Source organism: Haemaphysalis longicornis, unplaced genomic scaffold (assembly GCF_048455015.1).
Source record: "Haemaphysalis longicornis isolate Haplotype H1 unplaced genomic scaffold, Haemaphysalis longicornis Haplotype H1 scaffold_8, whole genome shotgun sequence".
NCBI lineage: Eukaryota > Metazoa > Arthropoda > Arachnida > Ixodida > Ixodidae > Haemaphysalis > Haemaphysalis longicornis.
Genome location: NW_027526445.1, coordinates 868278 through 892944, shown reverse-complemented (window position 1 = coordinate 892944; position 24667 = coordinate 868278). Strand labels below are relative to the sequence as shown.

At 45.3% G+C, this 24667-nt stretch overlaps 1 protein-coding gene across 2 annotated transcripts in view; it reads right to left on the bottom strand.

Annotated features, from left to right (window-relative positions):
- The window catches only part of LOC144148983 (uncharacterized), a 29556-nt gene extending 19123 nt beyond the window's left edge, over positions 1 to 10433 (bottom strand). The window contains exons 1-2 of one of the 2 annotated variants that reach the window (XM_077680504.1): positions 10237 to 10433; positions 8980 to 9102 (exon numbers count right to left, since the gene is read on the bottom strand). In XM_077680504.1, coding sequence (XP_077536630.1) covers positions 8980 to 9102 — 123 coding nt within the window. In that variant the 5' untranslated portion in view covers positions 10237 to 10433. Of the gene's footprint in view, positions 1 to 8979; positions 9112 to 10236 lie in introns of both variants that reach the window. The other variant, XM_077680503.1, reaches the window with a different exon arrangement.
- Between the last annotated feature and the right edge of the window lie 14234 nt (positions 10434 to 24667).

Here is a 24667-nt window from a genome sequence, read left to right as displayed (position 1 = left end):
GTCAATTACTCGCTTACGACTGCTGGTGTATTTGGCACTAACGTATTCGACAACAGTTTCTTTTCCAAAACACCGGCATTGATTGCCGACAAGATGGCTCCTTCAAGACATTTGCTTCGGGAGAAATACCATCAAAAAATGGCCATCGTTAACAAAGAAAATGATAAACAAGGAAAGGTGTCGGGCACTAAGATTGCATGCTGCCCCTTTCATTGCAAAAGAATTTATTTTTATTATTTTTTTTTATTTTATTTTATCCTTTAATTTTTTCCTGGCTTGTTTCTGGCTGGTCATACTGAGACAAAACCGACAAAGTTACCGAAGGACTTTCTGAAACAGATACGTTAAAAACCCCAGGTGGTCGAAATTAATGCCGAGCCCTCCACTACGGCGCGCCTCATCGCCTGTCTTGCGTCGGCGCATTAAACCCTACAATCAGTCTAATCGACCTGTAACAGATAGGTGCGCGGGAATGAATATTCGAAAGATGATGCGCTTTGGTGGCACAGACGTTCGGCATATATCTACTGTTCGATATATTTAGTTCTACGAAGCATGCTTATCCTAACTACTAAACAAGGTGGCCGTATTGCTGCCCTTTAGAAGGAAACGCGAGGCGGAATGTGAACAAAGGAATTAAAACGTGCACTAAGTTAGTCACGAAAAGCAATAAGTGCACTCAAGTCGGTGAAGCTGAATTACTATCAATCGCAGGAAAATAATAGTGACACTTATGTGGTGTCTTAAACTTTTCACAGAATGTGTTTATCCTTGCTATTGATTCAACCATTTTGTTGTCTGCAAAAAAACCTGCACTGATACGGAGAATTGTCTACTAACGTGCAGCACTTTTGTGCCGCCTGTGTAGGTTGTGCGTTCATTACAACGAAAACTTTTGGTTTTTCAAACCTCTGTCCGACTAGATATCTTTTTTTACCCTATATTAACGAATACACGTGATATTTTCGTCTAATCTGCATTCTTCTCGAAATGCAAGGCTTTACACGGTTCGCCATTCCCACGATTACTTTTCAATTTTTTTTATTTTTGGTTTGCAATATCCTGTGACATCAGTTAAGCCCACATAAAGCGCTTTTATAATGACTAAAGTTCTCACTTCCCCCTAATGTGCATTTTTGTCAAAATTCCGGGAGTTACAATTTTTGGTACTACTTTTCTATTTTTCTATTTGGTTTGTTTTTAGAGAAACAGTTGGAGCAATATTGTTTGTTTACGCTATTGAAACGATTAACAGTGCCACTTCAGCCAAATCTGCATTTCTGCATACAATGCAGCGTGTTCGCCAATTTTTGCTATTTTTTCATTTGTTATTATTTTTTGGTTTTTCAAGTCCGTCCGACACGTGGAACATCCGCCAAATCGACTTTTTAGGGGAAATGCAGGCCGTGACACGCTCCTGCCTGTGGGGGTACACGGCAACGAATGGTTAGCATTGATACCAACGTAACAGCGCACCTTGTGTTTTGTTGAGCGTTTTCGTCCCGACTACATGTGGCAGCCTTTTCGGCCACTGACTCATCCGCCAGTATCAACTAGTATATGGTGCACTGTTCATTTTCAGAACGTTTCTATGAGACGCTCTGTAAGATAATCTTATTTTTCAGTTGATCACCTGCAGGGCATTCGAAAAATCATACATTTTGTTGGCACGGGCGGCGAAAAGGTATTGCATTATTTTTGGACTACTGTTTGTTATTGCACAGGAAAGATTTCCTATCCTCTATTATGTGAGTTATTATCCAGGAAGGATTTCCTATCCTCTAGTACAGCTCTGCGGTAATGTTTTCTTTTCTTAAAATGTAGATGTTTCCGCTGCATTCTTGAAAAATCCATGTTAATATTGCCAACTTGGTTGCTCGAAGCGGTGGTAGGGGTATACGGACAGAATAATATTCCTTATTGCGACGTTTTCTACGTCTGAAGAGATGTTAAACAAGTAACTAGCAAGTCCAAATCACAGCTTCCACAATTGTCTTTACTTGTATTTTTAGTGCGCGAACACAAGCAGTTAGGCCACGGCCGTTGCTGTTTCTAGTTGCGCAGAAAGCTGTACTAGAATCTAGAAGCCAACCATCCCAATGGTCTCTGAATACTGGAAAATAGCATCACCACTATTCGGTGGAAATATTTCAAAACCAAAACCTAAATATTATGTTACCCTATCTATCTGCAAAAAGTGAACTATCCGCAGCAGTAACAGTCATCGTCATTCCCCTTGTTGCTTAGATTTTCGTATTACATTCGTGTACAGTGTTGAACGAACCAATTTAAATAGCCCTTCATCGTCGTTAATGAATTTCGCCCTCGGCCTGAGACTGAAGAAAAATTGTACCCAGCTCCGCACCCTTCCCTGGGTAATTGAAGAACCAAAGTGGCCCACCATCTTGAATAAATTGAATATACCATCTGCGATTGCGAGCACGTCTTTTGATATATGCATGTTCTGCCTTCCTGGAGGCCACCATCCTTAAAATATGTAATAGAAGAACAAAAAGACAATATTAGATTGAACTATGTAATTTAGAAAAAAAAGATCACTTTGTTTGCGAAATTTCGAGACCTACAAACCGTAGTACTCGCAGCGCGACTCCCGACATGTCCGAGCACTCAATCACAGTGACCTATGTTCGAAGAGATTCCAACCTGATGAATTCGCGGATTAACAGCTTGCATCACCTAAAATGTCATCAAAACTGTTTTTCGGCCACTCCTGCCACGTAACACTTCTTTTACACTCCCCATCTTCAACAATTTTAATTTCCGGTTTACTTCTCATTCACGGGCCCCCTGCTGCTGTTTCTGTTGTTCGACCTTTAGCTATCAAGTCCATATCCCTCGTTTTACTTTGTCTTTATCTCGCCATCTGTCATCCCCGTTTTTACTGCGAAGCACTATACCTCTAACAGAAAAAAATTCGTGTCCGCGTCAGCAGGAACGCCATACTAAATGAAAGAAATTACTGAATTCAAGTGACGTCGCATGGGTAATGATTGCGGATGGCGTTTACAGCTTCGAAGTCCAACCACCTTCACAGCGTGGATTGCAGCCAAATTTCTTAACCCGTTGCTGTTTTTTTGTTGTCGTAAAAACGAGTTAAGGATGTGTTTTTAAAAGTAATAGGCTGGTAATTGCGGTTTTAGTATAATATTTTCCTTCAGACATGTTTAAAATTCCTTGTGCGGAGAGTAATGTCGACGTATATCAATTATGTCAGCCATTTAGAAGTTGGGAACGGCATTGTTTCTATTTTTTCCCTGTTAGAGCATTTTGTGAACTCTTTTTGACTGTTAAATCAAGTGACTGGTAAACCGACATTTTTGCGTTTGTGTAGCTCATTGAAGACTATCCTATCGAAAATATTTTCTTTTCTTTCTTTTAATTTACTAATCTCACAACACCGCAATTTTTTTAACATATAATTAAAATAAATTTTCCCAATGGTATTAGCCAATCTACATGGAGACAAAATGTCGTGCACAGCGCTCCTCACGCAGTGTCGCGGCGGACAATCCCGGCGGTAAGCAGTTGCAACTATGTACCTGGCAAGCCAAGAAAGATTACACTTTCCGGCCGGCATGTTTGTGGCTTGGTTTCTATTCGGTTTCCTATAAATTTACACGTATTTATTGATACTCGATTTGTAGGAGAAGTCGAGGGTTACTGTTTATGAGAGTCAACTGAAGAATTATGAGAGGAACTGTGGCGCCGAAAGTGAGAAGGCAAGGCAACGCCTTCTAATGATACTTTTCTGTGCTTGATAAAACACAACTTATCAACAACTACTTTGCTTCAACATAGAATTTGCATTGCTTTCTTTGCTTTCGTTTCTTCTCCTTCAAGCGCAAATTATTTGACCCGCCTTCTCTCCAACAGCGTGCATGCATCCCGTTCACGCTTTTGTTTCCTCGTCTAATTCGGGGCCCATTTACGTCAACAAGCATCGTAGCAGAAACCACAGCTTCCCGAGTATCAGTATTCTGTTCGGCAAATGTGCACCTGCACTACTCACGTGCCATCCCGTTGAGGTGTCATGCGGTACGCACCATCTCACAACTATTACGTTTCCATTCACTGTTATGTGAATTCTGAGAAGCGGGCAAATCTTCCTTCAAAGATCGAGGTTCCTTGCCAATCCCCCAGGAGGTATGTGGCAAGAAGAAATGAACAATAATGAGAAATTTTGTTCTCGCTTCCCAAGTGCAGAAATAACACAGACCAATTATTGAAAAAGCGAAAATAACGTGGTTGGTAGATACATCGCCTGGTACTGTGCACACCTAGGTTCAACTCCCATGGGATCGCACGTGTTTTTGTTTACTCGCCGCCGCTGCGCCCATTTTCTGGACAACAACGAGAGTTTTTTCCAGGATGGGTGTTTACGGCTTTTGCGTTAAAATTTCCTACATTAAGGCTCGCGTATTTTCATTCTGATATTTGCTTGGTCGCCCTCGTTAGTTAGTTTTCCTTCCTTCACTCCTTCATTCAGCATGAACCTGCAAGCCCACACAAAAATATTCGTAACGCATAGCTTTGTGTTAAGACGTCCCGAGACAGCCCACCGCTAGCGGGAAGAAAGTGTGAGACGGGTGGATAGCCTTAGCACGCCAGCAATACAAGTATAAAAATAGGCTTGAAAATTATTGCTACCGATATCAGATATGCAGATACCAGACATATCAAATACTCGATATCTGTTATTTAATTTAGAGAGCTATCTTTGCTATTTTGGAACTTTGTAGGGCTGATGAGGCTGTAAGGAGGGGTGACTAAAGGCTAGCATAGCATTCACGGCATTCATCAGTACAAACCGCAGCCCTAAATAATACAACGATCCTACCTGTATCGTGTTATGCACGGTAATGACTCTCTGACGTCTAATTCGGCTACGTAACAAATGCGGCGCACCATAGGGCCCCCGTTTGTGGTCGCAGCTACTGAGTGGTCACCGCACCCAGCAACTGTAGCCACGGCGTCACGTACCCAAACAGAGGATTCAAAAAAAGTCCCCCGCATTTCCCCGAGGGGGAGAATGTGAAAGTGCGAATGCACGGTTGTCGGCCCGCTTGCGGCGCTTGCGCTCGGCACCCGCAGCCCACCGCCTCGCCGCCTTCTCTTCCATATCTTCCATCGGGTTTGTAGTATGACGTGTACACCACGCAGTTATCAAGCCGCTATAACGCCGCTGAGTCGCCAACGCAACGCTGCTGACGACGTAGTTTGAATGCGTTAAAGATATAAGGAGCGTTCCTAACTCCGAAATCAGCGTGGTTTCCGTGGCTTAGTCGGTAGAGCGTCGCGCTGCGGCCGCAACGTCCTCGGATCGAACCGGGCGCCGGATACTGCTATTTTTTATATAGTGTAGTGGCCTGGCTGGCGCGCCGAGAGAGGGTGTTGCGAGCTGGAGAGTAGGCGAGGGGGGAGAGGAGGCGCTACGCGAGCGCCCTCACGCGTCGGAAATCCGGCGCCGTTGCTAGGCACGCTAGCTAGCTCCGTTGCTAGGCTGCGGGCGGATGGACGGCGGCGGACGAAATAGGCTCGACTAAGAAGTGCATTCGCACTTAAAACATAACCGCTTTGTCTAGTCTGCAGTTCTGCAGTGATGTCTATTCTATCACGGCACAAAGGCACACGTTCCGCATTCGCCAAGTGTTGGAGGTGATATTTGCGCTGCGAGTTGTCACGGAGGCTGCCATTGCTAGGTCACAAGTAAGTACACAAAATATAAAATAAGGAACCAACATAAATCGACGAATGAATTACCCCAAATTAACTAGAGCTCGATATAGCGCCTCTTTCGATGCCTCTTAAGGGGCTGAGTCTTGACTCTTGACTACTTTTTTTTTATCAACGCCAGTCGGATAATGAAACTATTTAAAAGAGGGTTCAACAGCCTCTCTGGCGAATCAATGCTTGCCACTTTGACAGCTTCCATATTTAGTTGGGTTACTATAATTTGTTTGGTGCAGCAAAACCCTGAAAAATGAGCGGAGACCCTTACTCAGACAGTGGACGCCACTCCAGGACAGAGGCTCGCCCATACGGGATCTTGCCTTGCGCCGCCTGCTTTGCTCTCCACTCATCAGGACATTGCCACAGCCGCTCTGACAGTTCCAAGAGACAACTCTCGCAGCCACCACCCTGAATGACTGCCTCGAGTAACCACACCCAAGTGCAGTTAATGACTCCCTCGAGAAATGAAAAGACAGTGCGGTTCATCTAAAGGACATTTCGATGTCGCCCAGTATTGTAGTACAATGTTTACACGCGCTCGTCGGGCCAAAAGAATCACTCGATTACTTTCGAGCATGATGCCATAATTCTGGACGCACTCATTTCGGGGTGAGATGTTCTAAGATACTAAAAATATAGAACATGGTTCTGAAAACAATCTACAATTCCTAAATCAAAGTATGTTAATCTCAATGAAAAGGAATGAAGAGTTCTACACCTAACAAATTTGTGCATGGAAGAGAAAGTAGAGTAATCGTTCCCCATGACGACCCCACAATTTTTATAAGCGCACGTTCCAGTTTGTTACGCATGTTAAAAAATTTCACCTCACATTTCACAGGAAATATTGACAACACTGCACTTACATCAGGCATCTTCATTGCCTTTTCTTTCATTTTGATGTGTTTTTTTTCGTATATTTTACAGTAATACCTCTGAGACCACTCTCGTGAAATAACTATTTTTGTAGCTCTTTGCCTACAGTCGGCCTTGCGCCTTAAAAATCGAATCATCATCATAATCATCACCACCATCATATTCTTCTTCATCATCACAAGAATAATCCCTCTGCTTCTCATTCGATCGATAGCGCTAAATAGAGCCAAGAAAAGTCAGTAAGAACAAAAGAAAAAAGAACGACATAAGAAGCTCAGGGGCCTAGAACGTGGCTGAGACTAAGAGCAGTTCGCTGCACCATGCTGCACAAGACCAATTCGGGCGTTGCTTGCATGGGCATGCAGCTGACCACGCTCTCACAGAGGAACGGAACAAGGACCATTCTCACCGGTGCCTACCAACCCACTAATCATACAATGACACATTATACTGTCGATATCAGCGTAAAAATATTTACAGCCTCGTTTATCCCTGTCAGTTTCGGTTTGCACAAAACGAACCCGGATGCTACAGCCATTACAGGAGCGAGCTCGTTACTTCAGCGTTCTCGTCACACAAGTAGCGGTGCGGACCCGCGCGCGCGATCGCTCGCTGACGCCACCAGACCGGCAGTGGTGTCCACCATATCCACGCGCCGAGCAGCATGATGTCAGCCCCAAAATCTTGACGGGATACACACGGCGACCAGCACCCGCCAACCGCCGCCAGCTCGTTGGCACGTCACGGAAGCCCTCACGTCGGCAGGTTTGGGCGAAGAGGAGCAGATGGCGTCAATCCGATGCTGATTATGAAAAGCTTTCGGTACAGAGCTTTCTCGTGCACGCAATGATCAAAATGAATTTGAAATACGCTAAACTGAATGGTTACGGTTGATACTAGCTGGGAGATTTCATCATATGCAAGGAAAGCCTTTATCATATTACTTCAGTTTTCAAACATCATGTCAGCAATGTTTTAACATTAAGACTGCGCAACCTGTTTGACACCAGCATTAGGACAATGGATTCGTAACCTAAGCAGTAAAAACGTTGGAGTTGTCAGCGCACAGAGTTCGGAACTCGTCCGCTTCATCTTGGTGACGCAGTGCTTTCCTGAAAGCGGCACAGAGAAAGCGTGAAACCAATCCTAGCCTACTGCTGAAGATCCCCGATATGTACAAAAAAGAAAACTTCATAATTGCGGCCGAATTATTCTCTTCCACCATGATTACCTCAAGGCCGGGTGTGGCTTGAAGTTAAAAAAGAGTTTGGTGCCAGGAAAGCACAGCAACCATAATCTTGAAGAGACTTAAACCTAACTGCCCCCAGTAATGCACAACTGTTACTTCGGTTTTTGGGCATGTCTTTCCGTGACAATGCAAAGTATTGTTCCCCTATACCGGTTTTATGGTGATGTTACCCTTTCGTTGAAGAAGTCAAAGAATCGCCTTTTTTTATATTATTATATCCAATAGACAGCGGGTGAATGTAGGGGAAGAGTGGTTGCAGGAACTGCGGGATAAGAAGGCCTTGGGGTGGGCGGATAGTTCCGCAGTAATTCAACTCCTCAACCCAATTCTGTCGCTACGTCCCTCTAGGTTTATGACTCCCGCGGAAAACCGCAACAAAATTATCTGTTCCCCCAAGCCAATTTACACAAACATCATCATAAGTGCGCGGACGCTGCACGGAGCTGTCGCACTTGGAAGATGTCAGGCTAGCACTGCATTACACGAATGATTGTGGAACGCTATACGCGAACTAAGGGCCGCAAAACACCGAAAGAATGTGACACCGTTCTGACGCAGTTTCGAGGGTTTTTCTGAGTAGAAGCGAGAAGCACGAACAAACGCGTCAAGAGTGGCCCCCCATTCGCTGCCACAGGACGGGAACCTCTACTTTAACTACCACCCAACTAGTCACAATTGAGGACTCAGAAGCGTCTGCTCAAGCGCTTCATTTTCGTAGCAGACTATTGGATGCATGGTTCATAGCGTCATTGTCGTCTTAACACTAGAATGTATACAATTACGTTGCGCTACCGCAGTGGGCTACATGCCTCGATTTTTATGTTAAGCACGTTAGCCAAACGTTTCGCAAAAACTTTCACCGAAAGCTCACGCGGAAAGAATCACGCGTGTGTCGAAGACTGCGCTTTCACGGCCGTGCGGTCATAATACCATCGGAGTCCTTTACTTTGTGATGCAAAACTTCTCAACTTCTGGCAGTCTCAAAAAAAGTCTATTGTTTTTTTTTTCATTTCAAATCAAATAACAGCAACTATCTGGTAGTGCCCTCCAACTATTTGCTTGATAAGGCCTGTGCGTTCCTAGGCCTTACGCAATAAACTCACTTTAGCAGCATCACAGTCATCTGGGTTTGCTTGGCAATCCTGTGCTCTGCAAACGCCAACTCCTAGAGCAACTGCTGTCAGAGCTCCGATGAGAAGTCGGTTAAAACTCTTCTTGGACAGCATCTCAAGACACTGCGAGGAACAAATATGCGTAAGCAGGAATTACGTACACACAATGAGGTCGCGTTATTACATTTTTTTTCATTTAAAGAAACGCTGATGTAAAGGAATAACACTTCAGTTCAAACTTCCTACAACAGCAGCCTGTGCAAGGGTCAACTATGAATAAAACCTATTCCCAATGACAATGCGCGAAAAATCGTCAGTACTCATTTTAGAATGGCCTATTTGCCTTACTGCCAACAAATAGACAACCTAGCAGTTCTAGGTGCTCTCAATGTTTTACGTCACCTTACCCTCAAACATGAATGTAGCGTCCGCTGAGTTGTCTTCTCAAAACATTTACGCTACTGAAAATGGTAAACTTCACCACAGTTCTGAAATGCATCTTAGTTTGTTTTGCTTAAATAAATATATGTTGAAGTTCCGTATAGGGAACACACTACGTACTGCTACAACGGAATAATAAATATGATTTGGTGGGTTACTCTAAAGTATATTGCCATTAAAAACTTAACAGTATGGCATCTAGGTACGAACCTAAGCATATTAGATGGTAAGGTAACATGAACTTTTAGGAGTGCTTTTAGAAATGTCCATCATTACGAAGATTACCGAGTGTACACTGATTATAATGATTGCTTAGCAGTCTGAAATACTGCCTGCCACCTTGATGCCGGCGGGGAATAAAAGCATCATGTAATCTTTCAATCGTTTTGACCGATAGGCCTAGGTAAATTACTTAAGAAATGGTTTTAGCGTCACGAACAAGAAAATCAATCTAAAACTATTCAGTGCTTCCGCACAAAGGCCGCGCCCCTTCTCGCTCTCCCATAGCCCCCAAGATCCAACGTGACGCTTACGTGGCGTGAAGCCGGTGGGTTGCAGCTACTGCCTAAACGTAAGATTATTCCTAGTATACTCTCCGCCTCAGAACTCCTGGTGACCTCAAAAGCTTGGCGCGATCGATAATGAAGAAGTTTTTACTGTGTTCACCGCAATAAGAAATACCAAAAGAGCCAAGTAATGGTATAGTGTCGATTATGGTTGGAAAAACAATTTGTACAGAATCTTCAACAACAGGCTGCCCATGACAACTGTCAAATATTGCTGTAAAATGTGGCCTGAAAGACATACCTGCGAAGTTCAAAATTCCTACCGCGTATGCTATGCGGAGAAATTCGTGGTTAACATGAGGTCTACAAATGCCGAATGTGAGCCATTTCATGGGAATTTAAAGGAACAGGCTAATAACAGCCCGCACACGTGCGAGTTTTTGTGCTTATTTTCGGCAACGGTTCTAGCTGCACCAGAGGATACATGGCATGACTGAGATCATGCCTCGAGTTTCCAAAAAAAGTGCGCCAGATGTCTTATTCGGTTTTGTTCGAAACGTTTCTAGCCTGAGTCCTTGTTTTTTATCTGGCGCCCTCGTTTCTGTTTGCTCTCTTTATGTGCCACAGCCTGCGGCAAGGAATGCAGAATGGGGGTTGAAAACAGACACACGTAGCCGACAACTGACCCTGCTCTCAGGAACAAGCACACGCATATGGGAATTGAAGGTCAGAAGAATCTTTTTAAAAAACTTCCGCCACGTGTGTGCCTTTTCTCGTATTCCTGAATTAGCTTTCGAAACCAGTCTGTCTCTGCACGTATCAACAACAACGTGCAACATGCGCTCAGTGACCTGCATATAGTCCTTGAATGCGTGTTCTTTGAGTACCGCGCAATGCACGGCTTGTTAACATTATCAACTACGAAAAGCGCACTGCTGACGTCTAAAGAATCCTTGAATGTGTTATGTTTCAAGCACCTTATCAATGCATGCCTTCATTGGCCCCAAAGTTACGATCGAGGGCTCTGCTGACGTTTATAAGATCCATGAATCTGTGTGGTGACGACCTAACAATTCATAGCTTTTTATGTGCCGATGTTCCCGGCAGCGAGAGAAAAAGGGACATGGCCGACATGGCAAAAAGAAATATAATTTAAGGACGTCGTTTGTAACAATGGCTAGGTAGATTTGACTCTGCAGAAATATAAACACAGTGTCTCTGATGGCAATATAAGAACGCATACCCACTCCCACGACGACTGGATGACTACAGCTAACCAACGTTGGATGTAATAACTGCGTTTTAGCCGTAGAATTACAATCGTATGTGAGAGACAAGTACAAAGAACTGCAAAAATGCATTGCGCGTTCTAATTACAGATGAAACAATTAGGCGATAAATCACACTACTTTGCTGCTAAATGACTTGGGGACGCGAGAGCCGGCATGCACGGAATGATATTAGCCCAAGCGGTGTGATAAAAAGAAACGTTCTAACCTTGCACTTTCCCATCTACGTCAATGACTGCTTTGCACGTCGTAAAGCGGAATATTACGGCTACCTAACTTTAAACCTACATGCGGGGATAAATTGGTCACAGTTGGCACAGGATCGAGGTAATTTGAGAATAATGGGAGAGGCCTTTGCCCTGCAGTGGGCGTAGATAGGCTTGTGATGATGATGGTGATGATGATGGCAGGCCTCACAAAGGTGATATCGGTTATTGTAAACGGCGATTACAAAAGGCGCCAAGGAGATAGAATGACGACGATGATGAGAGCATACGAGATTTCCGAACGCGGCACACCGAGCTACGCACTCCGATGTAGCCTGACTCCCCAGGCAGCACAGGACTGTTCGGCCTAAAACAGGCCGGTGTACTTTGGCCGGTAATTTTCTGTCCGGCCGTTTTCCGGCAGCCATGTTCGGCCCATGTCCAAATGTGGGCCTTTTGGCCGTATACGGCCGTACTCCCATGGCTGTCCAACGGCCAGTGTCCGTCGGCCAGTCGACCGGCTTACGGCCATACGGCCAGATTCTAGCCGTAGGGCTCCGGCCATTCTAAAGCCACCCGTGTACGGCCGAAGTACGGCCCCCGGAGGACAGCCGAGATACGGTCGTCGGACTCCAGCCGGACTAAAGCTGCCGGAAATACCGCCGTGCTACGGTCATTGGAGTTCAGCCACAGTACGTTAACTGTACTGAGGCCGGTCACTGCATGTCGCGCAAGCAGATGACTCATTCGCGCAGTGCAGAAGCAGCACAAACCCAGCATTTTGTGTCCAATGCAGCCACATCAAAGTGAGCTCGCGCGCAACCCCCAGCCGTTAAGCTTTCAGCGCAGCCTTGCTTAATTACCAGCCTCAGTTGACAGCAAAATTCGTTTATTAAGCAGTGTTCACAAATTGTCGTTCCTTTAATTGCTGTGCCTCTTTTACTGCCGAACATAGAAAATATTCAGTTCTTTGTAGAGCTTGAATAGATGTATTGTCCAGGTCCTGATATCCTCTGTGGGGCGGCTTACCTGTAATAAACGGGGAAAGAGGAGGTGGAGGGGGGGGGGGGGCGGCGGAGGGCGCATACTTTAGTGGGTTGAATTTCAGAGAGATTAATTGCGCCGGTTTTAGCCAATTTCTTTTAGGGAAATATTCCGGAACACTTTCATGCTATGACTACATAAACTATTTTATAACAGTTGCTTGACCAAATTTGATGTATATAAATCCGGTGTGAATGCCTTTACGAAGCGTTTTGGTTCTCAACAAAACACTCAGGAGCATTTAATATAACTCCTTCACAAAAAAGTATGTCCATTTTTTGCCCATTTTTTTGCAAAGACATTTTATACTCGATCAACTTTTCTGATGATCTTGCGCAGGGCTGATCCTAAGCAGGAGCGAACAGGTACTTTCATTTTCAATCTATTTTAATGTTGTTTTCACGAGTTACGTCCAGACCACTTAATAGTACAAAAGAACTTAATTTTCTTCTAATGTCATACTACGTTCCAAAAATTCTAGACGCGTTGCGAATGACGCCCTGCTTCAGGCGGCTGCAGTTGTATCCCTGTGTGTTCGCGCAAGGAAAGGCGTAAAATTAGAGTTACATAATTTGTTTCAAACCAATAACATAGCAATGGTAGCATGCATATAGGTAACCTTGCATACTGCAACAAATAGGGCAATAAATATTTTATTGGTCAAGGCTGAATGCGTAGGGTTCTCAACCTATTGGAGGCAGACTTGCGCCTTTGGAAGTTTATTTATTTATTTTTTATTTTTATTTATTTGTTTATTTATTTATTTATTTATTTATTTATTTACTTATTTTTATCCATTTATTTATTCATTGTTTTATTTATTTATTTATTTATTTGATGCCTGCTTGCCTTTGCATGCATTACAGAAGGGGGATACATAACACTAAGCATTAAATATGAGACAAAATAACAAAATAATTCTACAAAGCGTGCTGAAAATCGTCAATATAAACAGTTAATGCAATCATACGTGGAAGATAATTACACTGCACTATTGATGTAAAATAAAATGAATCGCGCAAGGCGTAACTTTACAGGAAAGTTAATAATTTGCTTTAAGCTAGCGGTCCCACTTTGCGATATGTAGAATGGAGCTTGTACATACCTATCCCCTTTCTACTACAGTTTTCGAATGATAGATATAACGAAAAAAGTTCAACCTGTGGTTTCGTCTGTGATCTTCCACTTCGTGCCATTTCAGTTTACTTTTACTTTCTCTCATGCTAAGTTGAGCGTGCCAATTACCTAATACGAATCGCACTGACATATTCTGTATGTTTTCGAGCGTATCAACCAGCTCTTTGGTGTAGGGATCCACAAAAACACATGCGTACTCCAAGATTGAGCGCACATGAGTGAAATACGGTTGTTCTTTTCAGTTAGATGGAGGTTCACTGAAATTTCGTTTCAGAAAGCCAAAAACATATGCAGACGTAACTTTTATGGTGTGAACCTGCATATTTAACCTCTAACCACTCCCTAAATAAACTCCTAGGTATTTATATTCCTCGGCCGTTGTCAGAGCAGCATAATTTACGATATGCTTATTCAATTGGAAAGAAGGTTTTCTTGTAAAGGTGCCTTTAACACACTGTTTAACACCCAAAAACTTTTCTGAATCAGCACACCAGGATAATTTTAAATTCGAATAAAGCTGCAGGTATACGGAATCACATTCATTCCCTATAGTCCGGTAAACTACACAGTACTTTTGAACAAAGCTATAGGGCCAATAGTAATACCAATGCAAAAACCGATTCATTCAGTGCATAGGATGAAATGTACTACGCAGAAGTGTGATATGGAACACCAACTGTCACCCGGTTCCTTAAATTAGGGTGCACTGTCGGAAGATATGGGAAGTCGACTCCAGAGAGCCAACAAACCCCACCGAATCCACAGGGCCCAGGTGACAAAGGGGGTGGCCGTCTGATGTGCGGCTTTCGCCGACCAGAGCGGCAAGAATGAGCAAGAGCCCTGAACGAAAAACAGCACAAAGACTTATATTTATACAGGCAAGTTACAAACACAAGCCCGAAGTAACGGATCGATAATGACAGACAACTTAGATATAATGACAGACAACTTAGATGGAATTCAAATACAAGAAACAGTCCAATTAGACAAAATGATACAAACAGGAGCGCTAACAAATGAATATTACGAAGCGTAGCAGTTAACAAAAAAAGAAAACGAACAGTTCGATGCTTATGAGAGACAGAGTCCCAGCATATTCACCGACCGGGCCGGACGATGCACCGCTGTCGGAGGCGATTCGGCTACCTGGGAAGGGCGGCTTCGTTGTAGGCCAGGTCGTCCGGGACGATCACGTTGATTCGAGGCCCGGGAGTACGTTGGAGTCCTCCAGGGTGCGGGTCGCCGATGGTGTGATGCACAAACTGACAGGTGCCGTTGTCACATCACGACTGCCAAACGTAGCTGGTTTGCTTAGGCGCGGCTTCTCTTTTTATAACCGTGCCGGCGCGGAGATGGAGAGCACACCACACAACGCGCCCGCCGCCGTCAGCGAATAACTTCACTCTTCTCCCTTCTAGAATCATCGACGCTCTTTAGCACTGGCAAGGCCACGCGCACCTCCTCGAAAGTACTGGAAGCTTCGACGAAACCGGAGAGGCGGAGGTTTTATTTTTGTTGTTTTCTCGCCGGCGAGCCGGGGAGTGATCGTGTTACCGTCTCTTCGTTCGAGAAAGCTCCATATTGTCTCGGGGCGAATGGAACCGAACTGAATGAATCGAACGACTGCAACAAGAATTAGGCGCTGTACAAATGAAATGAAAAATTTATAAGGTACTTTTAGACGTCTTACGCTCGAGTTTGTGACACCATCATTTGCTTTATTGCAGTCCAAGAATATACAGTCAACCACTTTAAGCTTATCTATTGCAAGAGCCAAATCGTACGTGAACTCAACAATCTGCGTTGAGCAAGAAAATCCTGACAAAATCCATGTTTCCTAGGATGCTGGCGATTATGTTTAATCAAATGAGTCATATCCCAAGAGTAGCTAAGCTCGCCTTCAAACATCGGAACTAAATTAACAGCTAGGCTTCGTCAGTGACAAGGCTCTGTTGTTATCGCAAATTTAAAGTATTTTTTTTTCTAAATAGGCAGTCGTAAAATCTCATCAAGTAACATAGTGCAGGGCGAGCGAGTCTCTTCTACGTCTATCACCAACAACATAGTGCAATATTTCTTGTCGCAGTTTAATTGTAAGCAGAATAACTTGCGCTTTTGCTCGCACTTGCCTTTCTTTGGTGGGGAGTCCTTGACATGGTGGCGGTTTACCTCCTGCGTGGTGGCCGCTTGCTCGACGCCCTTGAAGGCCAGTTATTTTGGTGAACCATCTCCATCTCGGATCGGACATCTCTGCCGGGTCGATGTCTCCAATGCTCTCCATTTCTTGAGGGGGTGAATAGCCTCGAGCTGATGCGTCGTCGAAGCCGGCGGCAGAGGCGTGGTAGCGGCGATGACTGGCGAGGCTTAGCTCACCCGTCGGTGTGGCACAGTCTTCTTGTGGCAATAAATGACATTTCGCTGGCCTAAAAGGTTACCTGGTAACGTCCAGTGAGTCGTTGCACCTTGCCCGTTCACCGAGAACACTCATTACTGTTTGACAAACGATTTTCGTTCATTTAAAACGTAGAAACACGGAGCGGATGAAAAACGCGTCCCCGTCGTTCGGCTCACTAATGGCTTTTTCTCCCCCCAGGAAAAAACCGGTCGGTCTCCTTTTCTGTGCATGAATTCTCGACGCCCAGGTGCGTGCCGTTGTTCGGCTGTATGGCGTTTGCCGAAAAAATGACGTATAACCAGATACCTTACGTAGGCCGGTCTCCTCTTGAACACCGGTTGCCAAATATTCTGTGGCCATTCGCTTGCCGTAATTCGACCGAGGACAGCTAACCGAATGAAAAACGTATATTCTGGGGCCGTATGTCGGCCGGTATCCTTCATAACACTGGTTGCCGGATATTCTACCGCCGGACGCGCGGTTCACCGTTGAAACAACGAATGCACGGCAGCCGCGCTCCGGCCGGTCTCCTTTCGAACACCAACTGCCGCAAGAATACGCATATTCTGTGGCCGGTCGCTTGCCGTGCTTCGGCCGATTACCGCTTCCCGAAGAAAAAACGGATGCCCTAAGGCCGTACTACGGCCGTTCTCTTTCTCAACATCGGCAGCCGTAAGAGAACTGAATATCTGGCAGCCGGTTAGCTGCCGTTGTGCGTCCGGACACGGGCGGACGGAAAAATACCGAAGCGCTGGTTGCCGAATGTTGGCCATTCAACGCATGATCAGTGGCTGCCAGAACCTGGATGCTGGCCGGACATGCCAGAAAGCGGCCATAGACGGGCCGGTCTTCGGGCACACTTTCTGTGCCGCCTGGGTCTGAATTCGCGGCAGTCACCATATCTAATAGAATATTTTAGTGGCCGAGTTGGTGCATGTGATCAGGAAATTAAAAAGAGCATAAAGCACGTGAATAGAGGAACGCAAACGCTCGTAAAGTGTACTTGTGTTCCTCTGTCCTCGTCGTTCGCGCTCTTTTTAATTTCACCATGACTAAGGAGCCGTATGGTGGCACCCACCATACTGGCATGCTTTTTCTGCAATTCCTTATTTTTTCTCTATTCATTACATCTTGGGAAATTCTTTTAAGTTTAAGTAATTTCATGCCAGTGTTCTCTCCCGCTGTGATTACTTGCCTAAAACCAATTTTCTCCACTTACTGCCAGGATACACTTGGCGAATGCACTGACGCCTACTGTTATGCTCGGGCCCCTAACTTATTAACTAAAACCACCCGGCAAGTAGGCATCTTCCGCTGGGGTTAGCTTGTTTACCTGTATTGTGTTTGTTTTTACGACGGCCGAGCTGACTTAGGCGCGAGGGCCTTAAGGACAAACCGCGGAGGATTCTTTGTTATTCGCCGCGATTTGCGGTCCACCCGACGAGCGGGCCCGGAAACGACTCATACAAACGCGTCGGTCACTCCATAATAGCTGAAAGGGATGTAAGCTTTCAGAGGGGAATTTCTTAGCGTTCGTTTGAGAAGCCGCCGGAGGGCGACCGTGGACACTTTAACGACCGCGATTACCGCCATGAGAATCCCCTAAGCGGACGGGAGCTGAAGGTCGGTCAATAGGTCAAACCCTGGGTTATACATAGGGAGAGGGCACCAGAAGCTCTGTCTGAGACAGTTGCTCTGCTCAAAGTCACTAGGCGAAGTTTCAGTACGTCACGTGTCTTAACCTGGTGACTTGGCGGCTGGGATTCGTCAATAGGTAGGAGACCAGGCTTTGTTAGGCGCTCTGCGTGTTTACAAAGGAACGGAATTTTGGCGGCGCGAGGCACAGTATAGGCGTGCACGGAATGACCCGAAAGTTAACTTGGGCCGAAAGTTAGCCAACCCCGTATGTTTTCCCTGAAATCTCTGTACATTGGGTGGTCGTTCTTTGGGAACTTTACGGTAAGTCAACTGTCGTGTTTCGGGTTTGTTTCGAAGTGCTTCCGCGGGCCTATGGTGGTGTAGATGTGTCCTTTGTCGGAGAACCGGCTTCGTTATGCACCCAGGGTGACGATTCAGGTTGTTGAGTGACTTAAAGAGTGGTGATTCCGTAAAAAACACCTATGGCTGGATTCACGCCTATTCACAACTAGGATGTGCGATGTAGGGCGTGTTAAGCAATCCTCAGGTAGTACAGGATGCCACGTTTATGAGGTCGCATTACTTGGTGGCGTTAACCACAGCGGTCGCCGTCGCAGTGGCCATCGGCGTTGCGGTACAGTGGATTGGCAACCGAGTTTTGTTTACATGTGCTCTTCCGAGTTACACGTTAACCGCTGTTGCCCATTGGTGATACGGGACACAGCTCTTTCAAAGTCCCTCGTCAAAAAAACTGTTGGGTTAGCATATAAGTAGTTCAGTTTCTGAAAGCACGTTTGAGAACGCCAAAAAGTAACGTCGACTTGACTGTTTCCTGCCACTTCGCGAGACGTAATTACAAAATATATACAAGAATGAAGATTGTCTCCAGCAACAACGGTGCTGCTAATCAATTCCCAGAAACGAGATTCAGTGCTTTTCAAACTAACTCATCATTGCAATGACATACATAGCAAAAAATTAAACCCACTCCCGCGGTGTTTTGAAATCAGCTGAAAGAGTGGAGCTGTGGTTGTCTGGTGTTCGATTAAACGTCAAGGGGCGCCCCCTCGACAGCGGTACCGCCGTCGGGGAGAACATTTGAAAGTTCGTGCAAAGAAAGCGGAATGTAAAACGTCAGCCCCGGGAGTCTCTTTTCATTTCCGTCACGAACCCATCTCTATGACACAACTGCGCATTCTGTCGGTGGGTATGGCAAATAGTTTCTACAGGTCTGCTGGTAGTGAGAACACTGCTCCCTTATTCGATGGGTTTGGTAACCACCTTCTACTCCTTCCTGACGTACTATCGACACCAGATGGACCAACAGGCTTGACGTGCATCAGCTACGCTGTAAGAAAATACAACGAAAGCTTCCTGAACTCCGCCTGTTAGCAGCGATGCAATGCATTTTTTTTCATTTAAAGGGTGTTACCACGTTTATAAATTCCTTGTCAAATTCATAGCATTTCAAAGTAGAGCATTTCTCTTAGCGGTTTGCTGTTCGCCAGAAGAGGGACGGTATAGGAGAGTTTGCATTGCTGCTTCAAGTGAGAAATGTGAGGCACTGCACACGCCGAAAGATGCATCTACGAAGCCTACGAAAAAATACATCTTCGAGACTAGTAAACATACATATACTGGGCCATCTAAAAATGTCGTTATGGATACTGTGGTTCAAATAGGAAGAACCATGGTTCTAGGTCATTCGTCCATATCACTAGCCAACAGTCATAAACTATGGCCTGTAACATATCATCATCAAGACGCTCGATTACGAAGATCAAGAAGACTGGTCTTTAGCGCGAACGCGTACTCCTTCTACTTCTTCGTCATACGTTCTCTGTTTAATGCCATCACCGGTCTCGCTATTATCAGCAAATGGTACCATGACTAGGACTGACTCTGCTCCCCGCCAGGAAGGAATGTCGGCCTGCGACTGAGAGGCACAGAAGGAACCGGCGGCGGAGCAGGGGACCGTTCTGATTTGAGCGACGAAATCCAAGCGGGAAACAGACGCATCGGAACAGTTAACACGTACGGCACAATTGTTACCCGCAGAAAAATGATCAAAGCAGTAAAACAAACCGAGGAAGACGTTTCTCTCGCTACCAGATCACGCTGTTTATGAACGCAGCCCAGCATCAAATCAACTAAGGAGCCAGCAGAGAACAGCTACTCGGAACTGAGGCGCAGATTAAAGGATGAAGCGAAAGCATCAAGAATGCCAACGAGCAAATGGAGAAATATCTGACCGAAGAAACAGCCAATGCAGAATTTCACAGAAAAATTTTGTATGACATAAAAATAACATTTATGATTACTCTTGAGTTCAAAACTAGAGAGCATGTGCAAATGAGTCTGAACTGCAGCGCGATGCAGGTGGCAGCATCTACTAAACCGAAAGAGGCAATGGAGCTATTTAAACTACTGAAGCTGGAAATTATAGGTGTTGGCGGAAACGCTTTGCAGTGGAACCGCTTCTGGACTTAATATGAATCAGCAGTAAACCTCAGACGAAGCATGACAGAACGACGAAAGTTCAAATATTTGTGCGCATCTCTTACCGCAAAAGCCGTGGCTACTTGGAAGGGTTTCAGTACCCCTCCCTGGAAAAGTACGATGACTGTACAAAAATGCTCCAAGACACGTTCCGACACCTACAACAATGAGTGGAGCCGCACATGGGCGAGCTATTTAACTTAAAGATAGCAACTTCCGAACAATCAACTAACCACATCCTCCGTCTTTTCAGAAAGTGCGGTTCAGCACATTCGGACTGAAATCTCAGAAGGTGGAACCACAAAATTACGCATCGATGTTGCCAACGTCGAAAGATATTCCGCCTGAGTTGTCAGTGCAGTTCAAGTCGAAAGAAGCTATAGGACGCCTCTCTGCAATGAAAGCCAGCGTGCAAAACAATGCAAGAGGAAAAGAGTGCTCTGAAAAGCTCGAAAGGATATTGACATTTCTACGGGAGCAGTTATGCTTTAGGGACGAAACACAGCGTGAGCAGAAAAATAAAGCTCCGAAACCCAAGGATCACATTAAGAAGCGGCGCACAACTTGCAGCTTCAACAGCTTAGCGGACTGAATCTGCCATTTTTGCAAGTAGAAACACCAGGCGACTGGGGACTGTCGTAGGAGCCCTAAATTGCCGAAAAGGACAGCCTAACAAAAAATAGAGCATTCCTCAGGTGCACGTTAAAAAATAACACCACGCGGATATGTTGAGCACGCGTGAACTTCAAGCAATGCAAGGGACGACATTATGCGCCAGTGTGTAGAACGCGACGGCAAGAAAAGCGGATGCAGGTTGAAGCACAGCATGCGCAGACGACCACGTCTTCTATGAACGCCGCTGAAAATATCTAGCATGGTTTCGTACTTTTGCAGGCGGCTATAGCATGGATAGGTAACAGACGCCTGGCCGACATTGCCGTCTGCTGTTGGACAGCGGAAGTCAGCAGTCAATAGAGAGTTATAGCAGATCGGAAAAACGGTTCCGGTACGGTACACGGTAGCCGCTACGGGACCGTACCGGGAAGGCGCGTTTTTAGAGTTATACAGTCAAATCTCGGTACAACGAACATCACAGTAACGAACTTTTTAGATTAACGAGCATTTAAGAAATCCCACGCCGACTACTTATAGTTTTATTGTAAAATGTTTTCACTAGTACGTACTTCAGAATAGCGAACTTTTCAAAATAACAATCGTTTTATTTAGTTCGGTGACATGTTAACAACGCCTCAGTACTACGAACTCACATTTTCAATACCGGAGATTCTTAGATTTCCGTTAAACAATCGGGGCAACCGTAGCCGTATGCTAGCAGACGACACGGCAAAGCGCAGCGCAGAAGAGGATGTCTTGCAACTTGCTCCGCGCAATGCGGGAGCCGATGCGAGATAGGGAAAAAATAAGTTGTGGAGAAGGAAAAAAATGAAGCATGGGTGGCCTCCTCCGTCCAGAAAGCCGCGGCCGCGCTATTTCCGCCCCACCTCGAGTTTTTCTACGTTCCGCCGCTGCTCGGGTTGCTTACTGGATCTTCACGGACATCAGCGGAGCTGACCACAGAGGACAATCTCCAGAGCATGAGCGTTCAGGATGAAGAAGGCAGCGAGGACGGCATGAACGACGATGCCTCTGAGGGTGCCGCGATAGAACTCGAAGACTGCGACCAGCACGTGACGACTGGACAGCGTACTAAAATCAGAGATTTCCGGGGAAAACCGCGCGGCCACGGAGTCGTTACACAGGTATATGGAAGAGTTGGAGTGCTTGGTGCTAGGAAGCTTGTGCTGCACGCACCAGAAGAAAATTGCCAAATACTTTAAATAAACGTACATTGTTTCATGATCATTTGTGCAATTTTCTGAAAAACGACTTCAAGGATGCACAGCTTTAAAGGTATGTCATTTTAGGCATTGAAATGTTATTTGTTGTTTTAAATTTTGTGGTTTTCGCTGCAACGACCTTTCAGAATAACGAGCAATTTTCCGCGGTCCCCTGAAGTTCGTTATATCGAGATTTCACTGTAGCAGACCGTAACTACCGGCCATGCTACCGTGACTGGGAGCGACTTGTGTTGTACGTCGTTTGGCAATTTTTCGTGAGTCTGTGGCGCTTCCTGTGCTGAAATATTAGTTTTCAGTTTTCAAAAGCGCTAAAGACAGTATTAGAAAAAAAACATCCAACGCCCCCACGGAGATTCGAACTGCGACTGCGTGAACATGGAGCGGCATTTTAACTCTACGCCATTTCAATAGATGGTGCCAGTAGGTCAGGCTCAGTACATACGGCTGGCTGTTTCCAGTTTTTCGTTTTATTTGAGAGTCCCTCGCACTGATACCGCCTGTTCCTCACTCGCCGATTTGTAGACGGGCCCATGTTGCTGTTAATACTAGTTATGTAGGCGTATCGCCTTTATTTAACCTAGAAGAAGCCATCGGACATGCGTCGTTCGACGGCACAAGCCACGGCAGTTGGGCCGGGACCGTGTTTCGCTTGCTGCTTGAGCTGTCAGAATCCCGTGGATTTCACTTGTTGCAACCTTATTTTTTTTAAACGATCTCATATTTACAATCCGTTCGACTAGGCGTGAGCCAATCGTACGTATCCTAAACTCTTCCAAAGCGGCCGCCCGCTTTCGAACGACGGACACGGTATGTCTCGGTACCGCGCGGCCAAGTCGCTCCGGTATACGGTAGGGTTCTGCGCATGCGCAGTGGCGTCCAGACGGTAGACGTTACCGTACCGGAACCGTTTTTCCGATCTGCTATAACTCTATAATAAATGAATCTGGATTGACAAAGAAATAGACACAAAATTATTACGTCAGGAAAAGCTGACAATCGGTTGATTCGCAGGAGACGAGAAAATCAAATACATGGACGTAGTTCAAGTGACTATAGCACACCGAGACAATCAAAAAGCAACATTATTCGAAGCTCTACAGATCGTCGTGATATGGCCCCGTAGGTAACCTCATCCCAATTGAACATCAGCGAAAAATAGAACTGCAGCTACACGTAGCTGATGACAGGCCCAAGAGGACAGAAACATAGGCGACAGGTATAGTAGTCGGCTCCGATTATTATTGAGAGTTCCGTACTGTTAAAACACATCTATTTGAAAGCAGACTAATGAGAGTCGAAACAACTTTAGGTTGGATAGTGCAAAGTCCCTCGGGAAAACGTAAAACGTGACTAACGCAAAACCAAGCAGTCATGCTTCTGAAAGTCGAAACGCCGGAAACAGAACTTGAACAAGACGTACAGCAGTTGTGGAGACTGGAATAAATAGTCATCAGAAATCCCAGTTCAATAGTCAGGAAAGGGAAATCGCAGAAGACTTCGAGCGGAAGATAGCGCACCGAAATGGTCTCTATCAAGTTAGCTTGCCGTGGAAGGAGAGCCCAATCTGGAGACAAAAAGGAAAAGCTCTAAACAAATACTCTTCCAACACTACGAAAAGGTTAAAAAAAAACGAAGCCACGCTGCATTGAAACGGCCAGGTGATATCAGAATATGTAAGGATTGGAGTCGTGCAAGAGGTGCAAGATTCGTCGGAACCATTTACTGGGCTATGTAACTACATCGTACATTACGGGTTTATTCAAGAGGAGTGAGCTACGACAAACGTTCGTGTAGCATTTGGCGCCTCGTCACACACGTAAAATGAAACGCCGTTAAACGGCAACCTAGAAGTAGGACCTAACTTCAATGAGGATATGCTGTTGGGGCTCATCGATTTCCGCAAAGAGAAGATGGCCCTAGTAGGAGATGTAGAAAAGGCGTTCCTAGAAATTTCCATCCACGAACAGGAAAGGGACGCCATGAGATTTATGTGGTGCGAGCAAGACACTGAATGACAGCTACTAAACGAAGTTCAAACATGGCCCATGGCTAAGTGACGTTTGGCACGACACCAAGCCCGTTTTTCCTTGCAGCTACAATCGATCATCGCATAAACCAAGTGTCTGCAAGGCATTTAGAGACAACAAAAATCCTTCGACAAGCGATCTCCGAGGATGGTGTAATGATTTGGCCGCCACGTTTGAAACTGCGGTCAAGCTGTACAAAAAGACAAAACAAGTGGTCAACGAGGCGGCCATGAATTTATAAAATTGGACATCCAATGTAGAAAGACTCAACCAAATGATCCACGAAAATTAAAGGAAAAGTGATCACGTGAAGATCCGCTCGAAGGGAAACACAATGCGTTTCGTCGTGATGTGGAAGCAGTGAAATAACGTAATATTCTTCCCTGTGGAGAAAAGGGTTTCCTTCGCAGACAACACGCGCTTGATCAAAAGGACAGTGTTACAAGAAGCGGCCAAGATATTTGACCAGCTTGGCTTACTTCACGTTTACGATCCGCGCCAAGATAAGTTTTCAATGACGATGAAAGACTGACGTAACGGGAGACGATTTACTCCCAAAACAAGACTAAACATAATGCGCTGAGTGGAGTAGACTCATGTCGGAGGCGGAGAAACTGTGAGTGCAACAAATTCTACGA